The sequence below is a fragment of the Ciconia boyciana genome, chromosome 1, assembly GCF_034638445.1.
Source record: "Ciconia boyciana chromosome 1, ASM3463844v1, whole genome shotgun sequence".
Classification (NCBI taxonomy): Eukaryota; Metazoa; Chordata; class Aves; order Ciconiiformes; family Ciconiidae; genus Ciconia; species Ciconia boyciana.
In genome coordinates, this window is record NC_132934.1 from 213,572,624 (window position 1) to 213,591,004 (window position 18,381).

Consider the following 18,381-nt stretch of genomic DNA (forward strand, 5'->3'; position numbering starts at 1 on the left):
CTGCCTCCCTTCTCCTTCACACTGCAAAGCTGCTCAAGAGAAAAGAAGCTGTGAGAGCAGCAAGGCAGCACCAGGACTTCCTGGCGACGTGCGCGCAGGCGAGGAGAACAGGGCTGGGCAGCAGAAGCCCCTAGGTCACAACCAGCCCCACCATCACCCGTGGATCACAGGAGGGGCTGCAGCCTCACCTTCTGGAGGAGAATGTTTTATCGCTCTCCTGAATGAATAAACAAGAGGGTTATTTCTACAGCATCAGGGAGGGAGCAGTTGAGTGCTTTTTGATATTCCCTTCCTCAGAACGTGAAATAGGCAGAGAGGTTTCCTCCCACCCAGAGACATTTACTTCAGTTCATCATCATTATCTCCAGAAACTGTTATGCAAATCCATCATGAACATGTCCATAGGGTCTGATGGTGAGGGAGAAACATAAAACAGCATATCAGAAAATTAACTTCCACACTCTCTGTACTAAAATATTTCCACAGAAGAAACCATTTGCAGAAATTTTGTACAAGTAGGACATGAAACTCAGTTGCAAGCCTGTAACTGGGTTGTGAGTAGTGAGCCCCAGCCCAGCAGCACTGCACATTTCCCCTCGGAGGGCTTTAGAGCAGCCTCTCCTTGAGGAAACAGGACAAGCCAGCAACAGAGAATGGGATGATGCACACAAAGACGATGCCTGGAACCTACTCTGAGGGATGATAACTATCCTCGTTTACCCATCAATCACACCTGAGCATTTCAAAAGCACCAGGTCATCTATCCTCTTTTGCAGTAAACACCGGTGTCCCTTCTCTCACACATCAACAACTGGGGGAAGCAGGGAAGAAAGATCTCCTCCTGCTTTCTCTCTCACCGCTTCCTTCATAGGTGGCTGCCCCAACTTTACACATAGGCAAACGGACAGCAGGGATGGCGGGTCTACTTCAAACATCAAGCAAAGCATCTACAACAGACAAGGGTGCTTGGAAACAAAGCTGTTTCTTCATTACAGCAGTTCCAGGGACATTGTGCCATCTGGAGCATTAAATAGTGGAAACTACTGAAAAGGACGAGAGGAATGGCCTCAAGTTGTGTCAGGAGAGGTTTAGATTGGATATTAGGAAAAATTTCTTTACTGAAAGGGTGGTCAAGCATTGGAACAGGGTGCCCAGGGAGGTGGTGGAGTCACCATCCCTGGGAGGAGTTCAAAAAACGTGTAGACGTGGCACTTCAGGACAGGGTTTAGTAGGCATGGAGGTGTTGGGTTGATGGCTGGACTAGATGATCTTAGAGGTCTTTTCCAACCTTAATGGTTCTATGATTCTATAAAAGATACCTTCTCATACCAAACTAAAGGGACATCAGCTTCTTCCAAACCCTCCAGGATAATTTAGAACAACATTCCTGGTTTTGATGGAGACTACGGAGATGCTTTGTTGGAAGTCCTGAGTAGAATCACAGACAAGTTCAAAGGAGACCAAGAGAGGCTCACAGGAGAGTCAAAACAAGCTTCAGTTCACTGCGCTGCAATGAGTTTCTCAAAGCAGAACGTAATAGCTTCCTCTCAAACAATGGCAACTATACCCCACAAATCCTTGAAATAACTGCAATATTTTGATGTAACCCATTTTCCTCACGGAAAAAGCCTCCCAGATACTAAGAACCATTATGCTTATTTTTCTCCTCCTCCATGTCATTCTTCATATAATTAGAGAAAGCTGAAGAGAAAGACACATTCAAATACCTCCACTGTCAATAATTTAGCAGCTCTCATCTCGCTGAACAGTCCAGGGCTGCAAAGTACAAATCTACAACTCTGAATTGGCCCGTAACGGCCGTGTCAAAGCTATTTGACTTGCAGCAGAGAAAGAGTCCCCAGAGATTTCTCTTCATTACACTTTCATAGAGGAAAAGTTAAAGACAGGTACCTTGAGATCAAGCTCAATAGTGTCTTCATGCCAAAAAGAGGGAAATACTATTGTACCATTTATATGAGTGGAGAACAGGAATATTGGTTGTCCACAAAGTCAAAGAACTTACAGCCTAAGTACCAGCAGGAAAACCATCAGCACATTCTCAGTTGCCTGACTGCCCTTCAGAATGATGTGAAGAAGGAAAAAACACAATTATTTTGTTTACAACTAAACACCCCAAAACATCACACAAGTATGAAACAGTGCTGCATTTTTCATTTTGTGATTTCTTCCACTTTAAATGCAGTTTCAAAAGAATATTTCTACACCTGCAACACTGATTTCTTGTTGCAGCCAAATCCTTCAATTAAAAAAAAACACGTAGGCAATTAGTTTTCATGGACTTTAATTTTAAATAATTTTCAAGAGTAATACAAAAGTTACAAGTTTGTCTATTCAGACTAATCGGGTTTTTTTTCCCCAAAAAATTATTCATTGGAGTTACTTTCTGTGTCTTTCACAGGTAACACTGTTTAGAAAGCACTTCAAATGCCACAATTTAAGCTTATGTTTTCCAGAAGAGAGGGTTCTGTGTCAGACGTCTCTGGAAGTTCTCATACCTAGGGGAAAAAAAAAAACCACAACCAAAAAACAAAAGCTGCTGCAAATAAAATGGCTTACAAAATGATACAAATAATTTAGTCTATGTGGAGAACATGATAAATTACTTCTGCTCTACACCAGGAAGTGAGTAAATCCAAAATCCTCCTTTCTGATTCTATATCAAGAATATTCACAGTGAGACTTGTGTATTTCAACAATAATGTGTATTTCATTAAAGTGGTATCCCAGAGGATGCTCATTCAAGCTCAGTAAAATTGTAAGTGAATTAAAAGTGGCTGTTTTGTGCATAACATTTTTGGGGCTAGGAAATTAAAGTTCAGGCAGGTACAAGTGTGAGTCTGAGGCTGCCCATCATCCCAGGCAGGCCAGGTAATCAGGCCAGGTATCTCACAGAAGATAAAGCAAACCCAGCAAAACGAAACCAAGAAAACCTCATGCCATTTAGGGATACACTGTAATACTGGGAAAAACAAGGTAACATCACTGCTTCTCAATCCAGTTCAGCTGTCCTTGTACTACCCCTTCACTGCTGCTCCATCTAGGGTGCACAGAGCCAGCTTAGCACTTCTCAGTTCACAGGATGGTGGACACGAGCTAGCAAGCTTCACAGACTGGAGCAGGCTTGCACAGAGACCACAGCCTCCAATGCAGGATCGCTTCCTAGCAGGCTACACGCACAGGTAAGGAAGAGGGGACTGCACACAATTCTGCACTCAAGGCTATCGATTTGCCTTGTAGTTCTAATAGAAACCTTGAGACAAAGTAGTCCTCGTTATTTTTACACCTCACCAAATAATTCTAACTTCCACATTTATTATACTCAGTAACACTTTAGTAAAAATCTAATGAGGAAAAGTAATTCTCTAACACATAATGGAATCAAGTATGCACATACGGTGTCCTAATTTCACTTTCCACACTCTCAGAAACCCCAGCTGTAAGGTATCAAAAGGTACTGCCAATGAAACAAAGAAAACAAAAAAAGGTTCTCCTACATCTCATAGCTCCTAACCCAACTCAAATGAGAAAAGAGACTCTAAAGGGTTTTAAACTCACTCAAATTAGAGAAAGGCTTATTTATGAATGAATTTCTAAGCCAAACTACTGAATTTCCATTGCAGCCAGCCCATTGCAGAGACCCAAGATACTCTACATGTTACAAGCTATAATCAAACACATTATAATGACTCATAAACATGTGAACAGAGCCAAAAAAATGCTGTTTTTCCTGTGGCTGTAATCACATTAACAGATTTCTATGCACAAATGTGTTCGGTTTATTAGAGTTATGCCTCACTTCACTATACTGTTTTGAACAACAACCAAAAGCAAATTCGGCATCATCCAGGCAATGACCAGCCATTACAGTGCTTCTTTAGCTTGTCTTCCCTTTGATTTCTCTCTTCAGAGACCTTACCCACATATGCTCATGGCCTGTGTAGAGTTACCTTCTATTTAGAAGAGATATGCATCAAGTTACACTCCCAAAGAAAATATATTGCTTATGTTAACTGCTTGCATATTCATGAGATCTGTACTAGCGATAAAACTGTATTCAGAGAGCCCAAAATACTGTTTTCAAAAGGGTTTAGGTTAATACTGTAGAGGTTAAAGAGGGCTAAAGTGTAGGAAAGAATTTTTCAGACGTCCTAAAGGACAGCCTGCAGTGCACAGTTTATCTCCAGACTACACGGGCTATCCCCACAGACAGTTAGTTCTTAAACCAGTCCCTGGAAAACAACTCTGAGACTTTTGCATTTATGCTCAAGGGTCTTGGTGACAGAACCAGGTCAACTAGGAACACGATTTCTCCACCTCTCCCATATTCTTCAGCAACCTGACTATGCTGGAACTATGTCTGGGAAGAGACCAAGCATAACAAATAAGCACAAATTGACAAGTATCAGTGCGTCCTGTCTTCCCATGACTCCACAGCATTTGCATCATCAGCAACATACTGCAAATCCACGTATGTCAAGGGTGACATTCTTAGAAGCAAAAAAATTTCATAGGCTGTATAGCACTTTTCTAACAAAAAAAATTGATATGAAGATGCTGACAAATAAATATAAAAACAGTGGATAGAACCTCTCTATACTTGAGATAAATAACAACAAACACTTTTAAACATTTCTGCATCATCTCACTGAATAGCATGACAGTAGTCCAATACTTAGAGATGAGCTGGTTTAAAGCCTAGAAAAAAGAATGTTTGTTACTAGAGATCATTGCCATTACCATTTCAGAACAACATTTGCAGGAATGAAAGCTTCAGAAGGATTTGGGGTCATCTGTGCCTGAGTAACAGCAAATGAGGAAGCAAAGTTATAGAAGTTATCCAACATCTTCTGAGTGAACTGAAACAAGAGAGAGACATTTTAAGTAAGGTCTTTTTCAATTTGAATTTTTGTGCAAAAGTTTACCCGATACACAACTCCTATATGAAGTAAAATTAGCATTGCCATCTAAAACACAAAGAAAGTCGATATAGTAGGTCCAGGGATGTCTGGTTTTAAACTGATGAAAACCCTAATTCTCAGTCTTGCCCTCAGATCCATCCAGCATCCGGAAATAATTTTCAGAATCTTCACTCGCCCTCTCCGTGCCCAATTTCATCCAACTGGATAAACAGCTTTGATAGGACGAGATGGCATGGCCTCAAGTTGCACCAGGGGAGGTTTAGACTGGATATTAGGAAATTTTACTTCACTAAAAGGGTTGTCCAGCATTGGAAGGGGCTGCCCAGGGAGATGGTGGAGTCACCATCCCTGGAGGCATTTAAAAGACGTTTGGATGAGGTGCTTAGGGACATGGTGTAGTGGTGGACTTGGCAGTGTGAGGTTTACGGTTGGACTTGATGATCTTAAAGGTCTTTTCCAACCTGTATGATTCTGTGATTCTGAGAAGAACATTTTCTTCTTGTGACAAAAAAGTGATGCAGTGACAAGAGCTGTCGCTCTCCTCCAGATTAAACCATCAGAAGAACTGTAGACCAGGTCAAAGCTGCCATTCCAGCTCACAGCAAAACACTAGTTGTTAAACCAGCTGAAAAGTCTGCAATCTGCCTCGTTCCATTACAACTCACTGTCAGACTCCAGTGACTGGGAAATTTCCTTTAGCTTTCACCACAGAAGGGCTGCTATCCTGCCATCCTCTGCCACAAGATCTTGCTGGGGAAAACATGAAAAAGACACATAGGAAACTCCTAAACTGTAGGAATAAGGAAGTAAAAGAGTGAAAGAGAGGCCAAGAAGTAGGAAGCCCTGTGTGCAGAGGACGAGGCTGTAGGACATTCCCAGCCAGTCTACAAATACGTAAGCCTATGGTACCTCCTTCTTTTCCCTATTCTTTTTATTTAAAAAAAAGTATGCATTGTTTGGTGGGAGAACAGACTATTTTCATAGACAGTGAAATGATGGAGGAAAACAGAGCCTGGGGCAATATATGCACACGCTTGTGCTTCCCTCCACCTGCTCTGACAAAAGGAGTGGAAGAACTGACATCCTAGAACCCAGGAGCCTACCCTCAGTCTCACGCCACTCACATGCAGAACTCTGTGGTTTTGTCCCACTTTTTCCATACATCTTTTTTAATAATAAAACTATATATATAAAAAAATATATATACAATCATAAAGCTTACTAAAAATGTAGTGGGAGAACGACCCATTAACAGAGTAGCAACAGACGATTTTGCCTTAAAAAAATACTTTTATTGCTATAATGTAGCAGCTCCAAAGAGATGATGTCAAGTATAGATAAAAGCTATTAGTCATTCACAAACATGCTCCCAGGCATTACCCCTTCCTCTGCCATCTACTCCCTCAAAGGTTTCCTTCAACTATGACTTTATACATTTTCTCTATAGGAGTAACTATTACTTCAACCTTTGGCTCAACTGCATTCCTTGAAAGCAATATACAATTTCAGTTAAGATGCTACTCTTTTTTAATAGAAAAATCCACCTAACTGGAAATAACATTTGTAAAAAAGTTATGCAATCATGTATGTGGTGGTTTCTTTTTCCTTTAAATACTGCTGCCAGAAAAAGCCACCAGCCACCTTGCAAATGACCTCAAGTGGCATATTATTACCTCGTGACTTAACTACTGCTATTATAAAAATTGGTGGAATCAGAAATATTATTTAGATGTCATTTGCCCCTAACAACTCCAGAAAAGCTCAATTAACCGTACAATACAAAAATAGCTGTTGGTCAACTCCTAGTCATGATACCTTTCTCCAAGAGACCTTACCTATTTGGAGCTATTATGTGTATAAACTGCCAAAGGACATCAGCTTCATTATCAGGATTACTGTTCAATTACCAATCTACCTCAGCAAGTGTCTGTAAGGAAAGCGAGCAAGAAAAAAAAGCCTCAAGAAAAGCCTCACCAACTTCTGAAATGGTAGAAGATAATGACAGAGCCATCAATGTTCAGGAAATCAAGACCTGCCACGCAGATCTAGCTTGCCTTGAATTGCTGTTAGATGGCCAACTAACTGCCAGTGCTGGCTGGGGATTTCCAAAGGTTCAAACTAACAGACAGGCTGGGTAAAAAATGGCAAGTGTTGCAGCCCAAGGCCTAGTCCACAGGGAAAGAACTGGAAAAAAAGAAAAAATCCCACATCTTTCTGTGGGAGAGGGCATGATTCTGTAGTTCTGCAGAACTACATCAGCAGGATTTCTCAAGGGTCGGCAGTACACTTGGATATCTATCTGCTCCATGCCCATGTCTGCCTTGACTCTTGAGTAATTTTTGACCATCCCTGCAAGTCTATGTAGTGGAGTTCCAGCACCTACAAATCACCGAAGATCCACTGTCTCTTACATGCATTTAGTCATAGCTGCTCCTATAAAAAAGTATCATAAATATTTTTACGGTAGAGCAACATCAACAACAGTGAGTCTACTGGCCTGATTCCACTGAGCATGCAAAATCCAATCCTTTACAGGAGACACAGTTTTCCAGTGTAAGAAAAAGTAATTTCAAAATATCAAAGCATCCAGCCAAATGACATGACAACAATTATGTTGGTTACAATCCTATAGCCACCCATAGCAGCTTTTTTTTTTATTAATTAGTTCTTCAGAGGCTCAATTCTTAAGACTTTCATAGTATGGAGAATTTCTGAAAACAAGATGTCCAAGCTTACCTCTGTGAATGAATCTACTGATGACACAGCAGCACTTGCAACAGGAGTTTGCTGGGCCAGGTTCTCCAGCAGTTCCACCGAGATTCCAATCTGGGCCACCGTTGGCGTCTGAGGAAGGTTCATGGCACCAAAGGGATGTTGACTTCCCTTCCCTGAAAGCACCACAAACAGCACACGTTAGATTTGGCACACATGTAAAGACTGTGTTACTTAAATCATCATGTTTCTTCCGTAGAAGGTATTCCTCAACTCCCACTAGAGATGTCCCTATCTCAAATACAGAAAAATCACGCAGTCCAAGCACAGGCACAAGTACACACAAACACAACAGATGAAACAGTGTGTTAGGTAGCTTTAAAAAACACAGCAGATCTTAAGGAATTTTTTTTTAAAAGGAAAAATATAAGGTTAAAGCTCCCTATGAACTAAGTAGATTCAACAAGAAATATGATCTGTGAGTGAAAGACAGCAGAACCTTTCTCTATAGGAACCAACCCTTTAATTCACATTGTAACAACTGCAGATAAACAGGCAACATGCAGCACTGCTTGTTTGATTGTTGATTCACTCATTCAAACCCGGTGTTTGTGCACTGAAAAATAGAGAACATTACTTCAAGAAACTGTCCCTGTGGAGGGCTGGGCAGCCCGAGGTCTCATCGGAACTACTCAAAACCACCAACAGCAGCAAAGGTCAAAGGAGTAGCCACGGAAGAGAAAGGCCTCTGACTTTGCAAGAGCCACAAAGGAAACAATGAATCGGGCAGAAACACCCCCCCAGATTGCATACCACTCATACAGGCATCATCCCAGCCCCCTGCCATCACTTCTGACCTTTCTCAACTGAGTATTAACCAGTACTTTCAGTCCTAGCTTCAGCTAGGGTCTCTGCAATGACAGGCATCTAGAGTTACTTAAATCATGCACTCCTCTTTGCCAGCATCTGTAAAGGAAAATACAGGAAAAAGGTCTGGGGGACCACAATGCTATTAGTAAACAAATACTAATACTCCACCTAAGTTTGAGTGAACACAATAGACAAGTACCCTCTTAACACAGAAGTGATGCTTCAGTAGCACTTTCTGGCCTCTTACTAGCAGGAGATAGCAAAGCTAAGAGCTGTCCTACAGACCAGTCAACATGATCTTGAGCTGCAAGAAAGGCTAAACTGAAATCTAAAGCACCATCTGACTTCGTTTCATGATCAAAAACTCAGCCAGCAAAAATGGCACAAGTCTGAAAAGTTGAACTGAGGCTCGAAGGCTGAAGATCTCAAAAACTTGCCCATTCTTCTGCAGAGACACAAGGCGTTACTACAAAGCAGCCAACATCCAACCCATACAGAGAGCACCTTCAAAAACCCAGTACCCTTTCCAACTGAAGCCAAGTGTCACTCCTCACTCCAGATCCTAAAACTGCAATATAGTGCTACATTTAAGAGTAAAGCACTCACTATTAAAATGTTACTTTAACACAAGGCCAATAAGAAGAGAGTTCATCTCCTGAAGTGCTATTTAGAAACATATTTGAGAAATGCCATTGCTGTATGATCTCAACCTGTACTGTAAATAGATGCTTGCTTGATAAAGGTAAAATTTATTAAAGTTTTAAGAAAGAAAGAGAAAAGCTATTAGAAACCAAATATCACACAAGTTCATTATTAAAAATCCCAATAGCAATAGAGCTGGTAGAAGTTTTACATCTTGTAACATCTTCACCTGAGAAGCAGACATTTACAATAAAAATGTAACATCCTTAAGCAAGAGGCTCCATCAGAATATATCACTACTTTAGAAAGACACTAATGATCTACGTAAGAAAATACATCCATTCTGTCACTTTGCATGCACTCCCATGGAACCACTCTCTTGGAAAGATATCTGCCTAAAAGGGCGAGAGCAAAGCATCCCCTACCATCCTTACACCAACTGAAAGACGCTCCACGTTTTCAATGCTTGGCTCTTGCAATTAACTTTCCAAACCTTACAAATACAGAGAACACGGTACGTTAGTCAGTGCTGAAATGCAAGCTCAGGTTTTCACATTCAGACCCTACACTCTCCAATGTAGTCATAGCAAAGCAACTGCAATCAGAAAAATATTTTTTCACCCCTTTCTTTCCCTTCATTGAACCCTTGATTCAAGATAGTGAGCCCTCATTACCTTTCAGCCCAACCATGTCAAAAACCTTACCCGTGTGTAGGCCTCAAATGCAGACATTATATTAGAAGATATATACGTAAGTGGAAAACAGCATCGCACACATCATTGCATGCTGTACAGCAGAAAGAGTCAGTAATGGAAAAGGCTATCCTGAAACTATTATCCCACTTGTCAACACACTTCAGTAAGGGTGCAAAATCCCAGCCCAAAGTTTGTTTTCTATTTCTACTACACTTTCAGGCATAACTGAAAAATAAAAAGCCTTACAATTCCAAGGCAAGGAGTATTTCTAAGCCCTTTCTTTATGCACAATCACATGAATTTCATCTACTCTCAATCAGTAAAACAACACGCAGTCAGAGAAGAATATATAATTGCATGCACTAAAGTGTTACCAGCCATTATTCTTCTCCAGATCTGAAAGTATGGACAAGCCAGTAACAGTGACAACTGCCAGCAATGGCATTCTTCTAAAGCTTGATTCTCTAGGCCCAAACTGCTTCCCTGCAGCATAACTTCCTGCTTTGAGAAGGAAGGCCAGCAAAACATTCTACCCACAACATTTTCCAAAGCAATCTAAACACAACACCTGTGGCAAAAACCAGCAGAACCCATGTCTTGCCTTCCAAGAGCAGTCATGCTCTGCAAGGGCACCAGGAGCCCAAGCAACAAACTTAAACTCTTCAGTCACACCATGAGAACTGACCACAATCCCTTGTGTTGAGTGATAAAGCTCACAGCAATTCCATTAGGAATGCCAGTGACCTTAATGAACAAATACAGTTAGCACTACTAGTGCAGCTCCAACAGGCACCGAGGGGTCTTACTACAACATTTGATTACAGCTGCAGCTTATTACACAAGTGCAGAAATTGCACAATTTCAAGAGATCAGCTCAGCCTCTTTCACAAAGGTGTATTGCTACTTTATTTCTCTTGGCACTAAAGAAGCCACCCAGCTTTGTTAAAGCCAGAAATATGCTATTCTGCCTTGACTACAGGCTGTTAAACATTTCACCTGTAATGACAAATTCAGAAGTGGGAAGATTAAGAGACTGAAAGAATATACATCGACTGTCATCCCACTGGGGGGTGGGGAAATGACCAGAAAAACCCAAAACCTCACAAACACATGTTATTCAGCTTTTAGCATGAAATCTAACTCCCAATTTTTTTGGGGGGGGAGTCAATTTAATAGTCTTATTTTCAGCAAACATGAAGATTGCACCTGAAGAGAAAAAAAAATTATGCTTATTTAATTTTAATGCTTATTGCAAAGCCAGTCACCATCTCACATGATAGTTAATCCTCAGAAAGAAACACGTAATAATGCTAGACACTCTGGGCCTTTGACTCCTAAACTTATAATCAATATCAGCAGATGCAAGACTTCACTTGATAGATCAAGGGGTCAAAACAACAACAAAAAACAAACACAAAAACCCCCACAAACCACACAAGCACTTATATTTCTAGCCTCACAACATAGCTTTTAAGAATGGTTAAAAGTTAGCAAGAACAACAACAAAAAAGCCTCCTTTTAGATATATTAAGTCTGTACTGAGACTACTAAGAAATACAATTGAACGAACTTTTCCTGATTATAGAGGAGCTTGAAAGGAATCTTTTAGAGGGTACTGTGACATTCCTGTGAGACACCTTCACAACCCAATCTGGAAATCTCTTATTGAAAGGTTACCCAAGTTTAAATAGCACCTGTAGTCAAGGAAAAAGCGTCCAGGTTCATAATTTAGTCTCTACTCCACAAATCACTTTCATGTTGAAGACTGTATTCCACAAAAGCAATCTCCCCTTTAGTTCATCTATTGAGACAACCTTCTGGTATCCCACTGGGAAACACTGCAATGTTCACCTGTGTTGGCTTTCCTAAGCGAGCACGGGACAGGAAGAAGGAGAGAAGCAAACAAAAAAAACCTGGGGCAACACCATTTTACTTGACCCTCATAGTCCAGAAGTCTAATACCACATCCCCAGATACTGTATTAACAGCCCAACCAGTCCTTACAACGATGTGCAAGTTACACACATCACAAAACCTGTACAGTTCCAGGGCATTTCAGACGCTAAACATAAACTTAAGAGCTACAAATGATACGTTTAACCTTTCCCAAAGTCTGTGTAATAAAACACCATGCCACTTCAGCTGGCCACTCATGTCCACATAAGAGACGTGCTGGCCCTCTTCATCACACAGCAAGAAACTCTGCTACAACCACTGCTTCACAGGGAGCTCACAAACAGGGACACAAATTTGTTCCTCTCAACAAGGGATTAAACCCAAAACATAGATTTCAACAGTCAGTAATGTCTCTCAGTGATTCCAGCTCTCTGTAATCCCTCTCTGGTCTCCCCTTTCTAAAGCCTCATAGTCTTCTCCATCATACAATTGTTGATGGCCATGGAAACTAGGCCTGCGTAGCTCATACTGACTCTACAGTCAGAGAGAAGCTGTAGACAACAATGGGAACGGCAGAGCTCTCTGTTGTTCAGATCAAGCACAGCACTGCCTCATGGCATTGCAAATGCATTCAACCATGTCACAGAGTCCTTCCTCGAAAGCAGCCCTTACTTGGAAATTATGGCTAATCATGCAAAAAGCATCTGAAAATGTGTTTTCCTACAAAGCTGTCTGAAAGCATATATAATACAGTAAGTCCTTCAAGCATGAGAAACAGACAGCAAAAGCTGGCAAAAGAACCGGCAATACACTTTACTGTTTCACTAACAACACAACTTTGGAATATACACCCCCACCCCCCCCCCCCCAAACCCTTCCTGTGGCTGTTCTCTCTTCTGAAGAAAGCCCAAATTTTTGAGGAACATATACGATCAGAATTCATTTTGCTCTGCACCTTGAGAGCCCTTATCTCATATCACCCTGCCATCCAGGACTGATTCAAAAGAAAGCATGCCATGTTATGAATTAATACATTTTATCACAGCAACCTCAACGCTTACCTAAACAGAGATTCAATTTAAGGCTGTAGACTACACTGAAGCCTATAAAAGATGTGTATTACTTTATCACCATAACACTTTAAGCTTCCTGACTGACATATCTATCCCTTTAACATGACAAAGGTGTGCCATTGGGGTGCTTCATCATTTTTACAATATGCATGGCAAAATGCCCATATATTTAGGAAAACACACCCACACCTACTTCAGGCAGCATCAACATTCTCTGGCTCCCATACGAGTCAGACTTCTCTGACTTGGGTCTGTATCAAGGACACTAAAACATTTGGAAAGCTGCTTTCCAATGACAACACCCTCTACTGGGCAATTACATAGTGCAACCGCGCCTGAACGGGAAGCGGCCGGCTGGCCGAAATCACTGCGTCAGACTTCACTCATTACAAAACCTGTCTCTGTGCTACAAAGAATACAACCGCTTAACAGTGGAAGCTGAAAGAAAATTCTGCAAGCATGTCTAGACAAATGCCTAAAACCCACACTATGGGAGCTACAGGATCATTCTTTCTCAGGTTCTCTGTGCAGAAGCACTGGAACACATGCCAAGCCTGCTCAAAGGAATTTCCAGATCAACACCACATGCAAGAGAAGATGAGAGAAATTTCACTAGGAACATTAATGTACAGACAGACTTCCATAAAGCTGACAGACTGCTTCTAGTACCGTATCTGCTAGGGACTACCTGAAAACACACAGAGCTGCCTTTTCAAGCAGCTTTTTGTTCAAAACCACCTTCAAACATTTATCCCCTTATGCATGCAGGAACACATCTGTTTCACTGACCGCTACATTTTACCAGTCTTACCAGATTTCAGACCAGAAATTTTGAAGATGGCACTTGGCTTCTCATTAGTGACAAACCCCAGCAGCTGCCACACTGCCATCCCACTCTGGTCCGGATAACAAAAATAGACAGATCCTCCCATTCCTTCTGGAAATGGTATCGTTCCCAGCATGAAGACCACTACATGGTTGATGTTTTCATAGTCCGGTAAATCAAATACAAATTTGTCTTCAGCCACTTGTTGGGGAGCTGCTTGTACCTAAAGAGAACAAAACCTTTATTAGTATTATTATGTTTTTCATCTTGGACCGTAACTGTGAATTTCCTTTTACGGAAATACACCTAAAGTGGAACATAACAAAAAGTGAGGAACGTACTAACCTAAACAGCAAATAGCCAGATAAAAGTCAAACACAGCAGAAGAACAACTGCAAAAAATATTACTAAAAAGGCACAACAGTCTTGTTCTACCTGCACTGAACGTGTATCCCACCCGGGACTACAGGATCAGAATACCTTCGCTCCCCATGTGCGTAGGAGGAAAATAGAGTGCAGAAGAGGTTGCCAAGTCTATAAGCAGTGGCTGTTGACCACCTGGCTGGCACAACCCCAGGATCATGGAAACCTGTTCACATAGGAAATACAATAGACCTTGAGACAGGCAGCAGCAGGACGGCTAAATGCCAGAGCAAAAGATACCCTCCTCTTTACCCGAGATGCCACATCCTTGCGGCCAACGCACAATCTAGCCTTAAAAAGCTTCTTTTAAGCTCCCAGCTTGTCTCCGAGGAGCCCGAGCCTCTTCATTAACAGAGGGGATGGTGACTGCCTCCCGGCAACGAGGCTCTACAATGCAGCTGCCTCTGGGGATGAGGGGCAGGAGCCAGCCGAGGCGCCGGGCAGGCGTGACGAGGACGGCAAGGTCCCCTCTGCCTGGGGCCAGCCCCGGGCGGAACCCAGCGAGGGGAAAGGCGAGCCCCGGCGGGGCGGCCCCGCGGCAGCTCCACCCCGGCCCCGAGCGGGTTGAGGGCCCCGCCCGCGGCCCGAGCAGCGCTCACCAGCCTGCCCGCCACCAAGCAGCCGAACATGGCGGCGGCCGCCGAACCTCCTCAGGCGCTTCGCGGCTCCGGAGCCTCCATGAGCGGCGTCTTCCGGAAATCAACGCGTCCCCATTCACCCCGCCGCCTCCGAGTCACTTCCGGAGCGTGTCCACTGGGGAAGGAGTGGCGCAAGCGGACTACGACTCCCGTGGTGCAACGCGCGCTCACGCAACAAGCGGTGCTGCGCGGGGCGGAGCGGGGCCTGACGGGAGATGTAGTTCGCGCGGGTAGGAAAGGGAGGCATCGCTTCACACAGCCCGGGGTCTCACCAGCGCTGCTGTCCCTTGCTCTGTTTTCCGGATTAAAACACGACTGATTTGCGCTGAGAACTGAAGAGCAGAGGAAATGTTGTGTCTTCTGTACCTAGAAATTGAAGTCAGTCTTGCTATGGAAGTAAAAGGCTAGATCCAAATCCAGATAAAACTGGCCAAAGCAATTAGGAGCAAACAAAATCTGCATTCAAAAATAAAAGAGAGAAAAAATGGAAAAGTTATTCGGAAAAACTACCTGATTAAACATGCTAACATACGCCAAGCATACTGAGAGACAACTGCTGTAACAGTATATGACGCTGCATTACCGAGACACTGTATTTGCCCTCGCGGATAGAGTTCAGATTCTGGAAGTTTGCACGGGAGAAGTGCACGGATCGTGTATCCTTACTGTATAGACTGATCTTCAGTGCCATTTCGGAGTACCTACCATTAGACCGCACTTGGTGCTCAGAGCATAACCCTCCTTGACTTCAGTAGCAGCTTCCACCAGTGAGATTTCCAAGCCTACATCAAACCTTCCCCAGATGCCTGCAAGGTAGTCTAACGGCCTGGTTAACATCACATATGAACACAGAGGCACAAACAGAAACAAGTCTAGTTTTCCAAGGGCAAACCCGAAGACAGTCTTTGCTCTGTCATCATCCCTTTCATCCTGCCAATGCCTCTCAAGATCTTCCAACTTTTGCAAAACCAGAGAGAGGTCAGGACAGCAATAGGAGACTTGAAACTTCAATGCCATGTGGCAGTGGAAGGGGACTGGAAACCTACGTTTGCGTTTCACAGACATTTGCGCAGCTAAGAGGCGATAAGCATCAGAGCTTGTGCTCTCTGCCAGATTCAAAGGAAGAATCTTATAGTGGGTGGGAACATCTGCTCACTCCCCTTGGGCTCAGTCCCCTCTTCTGTCTCTGCCCCAGGTTTCCTTTCCAGACCCACCTGCAGTCCTGAGAATTCTTGGTGCACTTTCAGTTTGCCTGTCCAGTCCTCCCCTGTTTTCCTAAGACCATCACCCCGCAGAGTCTTGTTAACTTCTGTCCACAACCATTTCCAGTTTCTTTGTCCATCCACAGTCTGCTTCGTGGGCTCCTCGTCTTTCTCAGTTATTTATGGCTATCCCTTTCTATATCCCTTTTAGCCTCTGTCTTTCTGCCATCCCTTTCAGTCTCCATCCTGGGAATCTCACTTTTTCCACTGACTACCTGCTACCTATATCCTTTCCTGGCAGCATTTCTCAGACAATTCCCTAAATCCCAAATCCCAACCTTTATTCCCAATTTCCCCAATTTTAGGTATTTTTTAAAGACACGCCACAAACAACTACAATACAACAGATTACCAGAATGCATCTTTTTCCTCCAAAGTGCTGATGTCTGGTTAAAGAAATAAGCAACTGAAAACAGGGGATTTCCACAGGGCAGTTTCAGCACACACTGCTGCTGATTCCACTTAACCACACAAATTTTAAAGCTAGACCTAACCAAATTTTATTTAACTGAAGGAGGCTAAAGCAGCTTTAAATGCTTTTAAAGTAATTTTTCGTCAACTTTCACATGAACTTCCATTTAAAAGGTAAAGGTATCCCACCTCTATCCCATATCCTTCACTTAGCTTTGAAAAATAAAGGCAAACCTTCATATAAGCATTAGGTTCAGTTTGATTTTACACTTCAGAATATGCAGTATTATCAGAGTTAATGAGGAAATTCCAGAAATAACAAATGCATCTCTCCTTCATCAGAAAATATTTTCAACATGTTCTGCTTGGAAGAATATGAGTTGAAATTTCTTCCACATCAAGTAGTCATTCATTACCCTTACAGCAGGAAAATCCAGACAGCAATAAGACATCCTTGGTGCATCTTCCAATTAATAAATGCATTGGCTAAGCACTGACAACTAAGCAGCATATCATTAAACTGAAGTAGGGAATCAATTGGAATTGGTGAAAACAGTGGTTACTACATCGAAGTAATGTCTTCTGACCTCGTTTTTATGCCACTGGGAAAGTCACCATGAAAATGGAAGTTGAAATATTACCTCCTCCTGGATGAAGGATGTGAGATAGGTTCATATACTCCAGAAGGAGCCTAGCAGAAGAATACTAATACTTAAAGAGAAGGGGCAGAGATCAGGTGTCCAAAGCCCTAAAGCTGATCTCCAAGCTCCTTAGGCTATGCAGAGAAGTAAATGAATCTGCTGGCATTTCCACATCTCTTTAATGATTGCACAAGGTCAACCTTTCCAGGAGGATTTGATGCTCTGCCTTGAGCCCCTGAAGAGGAAACACTGTGTGCAAGGATGAGTCTGAATGGCCCTATATAGTAGTAATTCCTGTATTTGTCTGGGATTCAACATGCTGAGGGCACTTCTTGGGTTGAACATCCTACTGAGGGGTGGTGTGACTGAGCAAGGGAAGGAAGGACGGAAGGCAAGACAGCCAGTCCAGCAATCTGCAGGGTAGCACACTTGTTCAGAAATAGGAGATGAGGTTTCTAGGCTCTCTTCAGTTTGAGGCGGTTTGAACCCATTATTCCCATTCCCCAAGGCAGCACCTTACCACAAAGCAATTCTGTATGACTCTTGACATCCCTCCTGTGGTAGCTGTGTCACAACGTACAACAGAGAACAAGGTTAATGAACCAGGAGAGAATTAACAGGGAGACATTGATGAGGACTTCCTCCAAGGGAAAATACAGTCTGTAGTTCAAGTTTATGCAATGGCTTTTCAGAACAGGATTCACTGAGCAGGTACAGAAGCCCAGAGCTCCCACACAAATATGGTCAGCAATGACCCAGTTGCTCAGGAAGATCAGAAAAGAAATAAAATGGCAAGTAACGATCCATTTATATGGTGTAATTCTTTAAAGATTTGTCCACTAATCAACAAGTTAATCAAACATTCACAGACTACCTCAAAGGCACTATTCACAGATACTAATCTCCATAAAAAGGAGGTGCCATACTGCCTTCTCCTTCATTTAAAAAAAAGACTGATTCTTCAAAGTTTAAAAGCCCAAATGAGTAGCATTATTGCAGATGACAAACTTAATGTTTGTCAAACTTAATGTTTGTCAAACTTATCGTTAATGACAAACTTTTCAAAATAATGCTACTGCTCTAATGCATTTTTTTCCATATGTAAAAGATGTCCGTTGCTTATTTCCTAGGTATATATGCTTTGTACCTTCAAGTCTTATTAGTGCTGAAAGCAGCCCATCGGCTATTTAAGCTTTGAAGAATATCCAATGCTTGTAGCAGAAGCTGGAAACCAACACTTGCCATCACCTACACAAAGCGTAAAGGTGAACATCTAGGTGGTTCACATGAAGTGTAGGGTGGAACGCCCACTGCTTCAGCAAAGCTGCTGGCTCAGAGCTTGCTCTTTTGGG

The 18,381-nt window shown here is 42.4% G+C and overlaps 1 protein-coding gene across 4 annotated transcripts; it reads right to left on the minus strand.

Moving 5' to 3' along the window:
• Window positions 1–2,280: 2,280 nt before the first annotated feature.
• On the minus strand, window positions 2,281–14,818 carry HIKESHI (heat shock protein nuclear import factor hikeshi). 4 transcript variants are annotated; one of them, XM_072850819.1, is made up of 5 exons: window positions 14,677–14,818; window positions 13,640–13,877; window positions 7,677–7,828; window positions 4,759–4,877; window positions 2,281–2,516 (listed from the first exon to the last, which is right to left on the minus strand). In XM_072850819.1, exons 1-5 carry the CDS (start codon window positions 14,704–14,706, stop codon window positions 2,462–2,464), a joined length of 594 nt encoding a protein of 197 aa, XP_072706920.1. In that variant the 5' UTR covers window positions 14,707–14,818; the 3' UTR covers window positions 2,281–2,461. The 4 variants fall into 4 exon arrangements, with proteins under 4 accessions (XP_072706920.1, XP_072706922.1, XP_072706921.1 ...); XM_072850821.1 differs by having other exon boundaries at window positions 14,724–14,771; XM_072850820.1 differs by lacking the exon at window positions 14,677–14,818 and adding an exon at window positions 14,330–14,551.
• Between the last annotated feature and the right edge of the window lie 3,563 nt (window positions 14,819–18,381).